This window comes from Sphaeroforma arctica (genome assembly GCF_001186125.1).
Source record: "Sphaeroforma arctica JP610 unplaced genomic scaffold supercont1.1166, whole genome shotgun sequence".
NCBI classification, from domain to species: domain Eukaryota; class Ichthyosporea; order Ichthyophonida; genus Sphaeroforma; species Sphaeroforma arctica.
Genome location: NW_014039392.1, coordinates 37 through 3,493, shown reverse-complemented (window position 1 = coordinate 3,493; position 3,457 = coordinate 37). Strand labels below are relative to the sequence as shown.

General features: G+C 38.1%; 1 protein-coding gene across 1 annotated transcript; it reads right to left on the bottom strand.

The window, feature by feature from the left end:
• Nucleotides 1-1,815: 1,815 nt before the first annotated feature.
• On the bottom strand, nucleotides 1,816-3,251 carry SARC_10190 (hypothetical protein). Its single transcript, XM_014295774.1, has 3 exons — nucleotides 3,229-3,251; nucleotides 2,332-2,436; nucleotides 1,816-1,989 (listed from the first exon to the last, which is right to left on the bottom strand). Exons 2-3 carry the CDS (start codon nucleotides 2,422-2,424, stop codon nucleotides 1,855-1,857), a joined length of 228 nt encoding a protein of 75 aa, XP_014151249.1. The 5' UTR covers nucleotides 2,425-2,436; nucleotides 3,229-3,251; the 3' UTR covers nucleotides 1,816-1,854.
• Between the last annotated feature and the right edge of the window lie 206 nt (nucleotides 3,252-3,457).

The window sequence follows — 3,457 nt, the reverse complement described above, 5'->3', positions numbered from 1 at the left end:
TGTGCGGCGACATATGGGACTGTTAACCGTACTGGAAACCGCGTGTATCGCTATACGAACGACAAGGGCTATCAAATACAGTATCCTATCGTCTACTCAGATTACTACAACAAGGGGAGGGCCGATGTAGACATCAATAATAATCTGAGAAGTAATAGTATGTCTATCGAAGAAGGACATTTCACTAGGTCGTGGGAAATGCGGGTGCATGATTTCTTTGTGGATTTAACTGTTACGAATGCAGTATGTGCTAACAGGGTGATGTATAACAATCATCAGACGATTCCTAACCATCAAATATTTTAGCAAAGGAGCTACTAGGGTTATATGCAGGTGAGAGTGCTATGCGCAGTAATACAATTGAGGATGATACACCATATTAGCTGATTGTTAAACCAACAAATGCTGGTGCCTGGTTCAAACATAGAAAGAGTTTTAGTACTGTCAAGTCCAATTCACAAGCCCTGAAATGTAGCGGTGTAATTTGTACACGTTTAAAGTTCACTACGAGGCCTAGGAAACGTACATATTGTGTATGTAGCCCTCAACATACTTTGTGTTGAATGTTACGTTCAGCAATCGCATAGGGAAAATTTTATTTTTATTTATTTTGTGCATGCGATGCACGAGATTTCAAAAGTCGACCAAATAAACTTATACATACTTCTTCACGCAATTGAACAAGCAGTACAAAGACACACATGTGTCTAACACAATATAGAACTAGTTATATCTATGTGTTATGGTCAATATCCCGCGATATATACTATTGTACTATCAGAATACTACCATTTTCAACGAACATTTACTATCAATAGTATGCTTCTGTAGTATAAACATCCATATATGAATGTGTTTACATATTGACACCGGTTTTTAGGGTTTTAGGGTTTTATGGAGAATTAACGACAAAGTTGTTGGATATTGAATTTAGTACAATATTATGTATTAAAAAAACCCATCTGTCCAAGTCTAGAGAGAGGTCCCAATGTGTTCATTCTTATGTAGGTTACTTGGACAGTGGACTTTTGCCGACAGCATTCAAGTTTTTTTTTTGACTTTTGCTCCTTCTGGCACTACAAAATAAATGCTCTGAGCAATTTTGACTTCAGCTATTTTTGGAAACGCCAGTCAATTTAGATGCATAGCCTTCTAAAACCAAACACAGGGCTATGTTTAAACACAAAAACAAAAAAATAGAAAGCTATGTTATTAGGGCCAGTCTTAGGGTTTAGGGTTCAAGAAATTTTGTTTAAATTCATGTGTAATTTACAGAAGGATATGAAATTCAAGGTCCTTTTATTATTATTAAAGTTTTTAGAGTGGGCTATGAACTGAAGGATTCAAGACCAGTGTTGACTTTATGTCCTGTGTGAGGTCTATGTAAGGCTGTGACTGATAATAAATTTAGTCAGTTTTAAGCAACCACTTCTACCGTAAATACCACAGGCCACTTATATATCAGAATCAAATTCGTAAAAGAATAGTATGTATTGACTTATGCAGATACACGGTGAGGTATATACGTATTACGGTATGAATTGTAAGCTGGAGGTATTCTATTCACCGAACTTACAAGCACTTTTGAAGTTTACGTACTTATTGAGCAGAGGTCTATAGATATTGATCCGCTTTTAAAATAGCACAAGATAAATAAAAAGTATTCACAACAACATATCCACGTGAATAGTCGAGTCTGTACGACTATTGTATGCTACAGTACTTAAGTGCGCCTTAACAACATACATACAAAATCATTTGTGGGGTTGATTGGATATTGAATGATATTGCATATGCAAGCCAGAGTTTTTTTTACGCATATTTGAGCTTTAATATTCAATATACTTCACATCCCTAGCCAGAAGACGCTGTCTGCTCCTTATTGCGCGGCTCAATCTCCACATTAGGTTGAACGATGTCTGGATGTGGATTGGTTTCTGGTAACACAATTATCACTAGGCATATGGGTATGGGTGTATTGTCCACAACCTGTGTCAGCGAGAACGCGGCAGGTAGAAACGACGAGTAGACATGAGTAGCAATACGGAAGATCATTTGGCGGTGTTCATACATATTATATTCAAATGGCTAGAACGTACATACTCTACTTCAGATAGCTACTACATATTTTACTTAAATAGCTACCATATACTCTACTTAAAATAGCTACCATATACTCTACTTAAAATAGCTACCATATACTCTACTTAAAATAGCCACCATATATTTACTTACATAGCTACAATGTACATATTATACTTACATGACTACAACGTACATACTCTACTTAAGCTAGCTACTACATACTCTACTTAAATAGCTCCTACATACTTTACTGGCAGATATCCTGGCTCTGAAGTGCGTCCCATCCCGTCGCCTCAAGGACACGGTATCCACCACAGCCTTCACATCCGGAATGTTCATCTTGATCGCTACCTACACGGGGGTAGTCCAGAGTTTTAGGGTTTAGGGTTTAACGTGCATTGAAAACTCTACCCACACGGACAACTCGTATGCAATCCCACACAGGTGTATGTGAGACGGCTGATGCGTGTTGACATGACTATACCACTCAGGTTTGTGTTTTGTCGTCCAATCGCATGCACGTGCGAGTCCACTTCTGAGCTAACGCGCTTTTGTGCCAGCAGATACTATTTATAGATCGAACTATAGATTGATATCCCATAACAATAGCATGATAGTTAATGTGTGGACAACAAAGTGACCAGTCATCGCCCACTTTCGATATGAGGCTGACGCTGCATTCTAGACGCCACAGAACACACACAGTGGAGATACCTTGTATTGCTATACAATGCATGTATAATGTACCATGTACTCAGAACACACACAGTGGAGATGCCTTGTATTGCTATACATTGCATATATAATGCACCATGGAATGGGACATATGGTTATAGTCGGTTGGGGACACGTGCATACGTACTTACATGAACAGCAGTGTGTAATAGAACGACACACATACATATGGGCGTACACACACAAACCTCAGTTTGTCTTGTACGAGATCACTACATCATAAACCTGGACATCAGAAGCACGTACGTATGTGTCATCAATATAAACTTATAAACAAATCACCTGTACACACATATATCCCATCATCACCTGTTAACACATTTATACACACCCAATCATCACCTGTTAACAAACATGTATACACCTCATCATCACCTGATAACAAACATATATACACTTCATAATCACCTGTTGAATGAAGTATAAGACACATGTACACACCCCATCATCACCTGTTCACACATATATATACACCCCACCATCACCTGTTTTCACACATGAATACACCTGTTCACAAATACATATACACCCCATCATCATATATTCACACACATATATACACCTCATCATCACCTGTTAACAAACATATATACACCCTATCATCACCTGTTAACAAACACAAATACACCCCATCATC

Excerpts from the sequence above, each read along its gene's own strand:
- SARC_10190 (XM_014295774.1), bottom strand. The coding sequence starts at position 2,424 with ATGAACATTCCGGATGTGAAGGCTGTGGTGGATACCGTGTCCTTGAGG. Across the intron at positions 1,990-2,331 it reads CCAGGATATCTGCCAGTAAA|GTTGTGGACAATACACCCAT; the intron begins GTATGTAGGAGC and ends TCGCTGACACAG.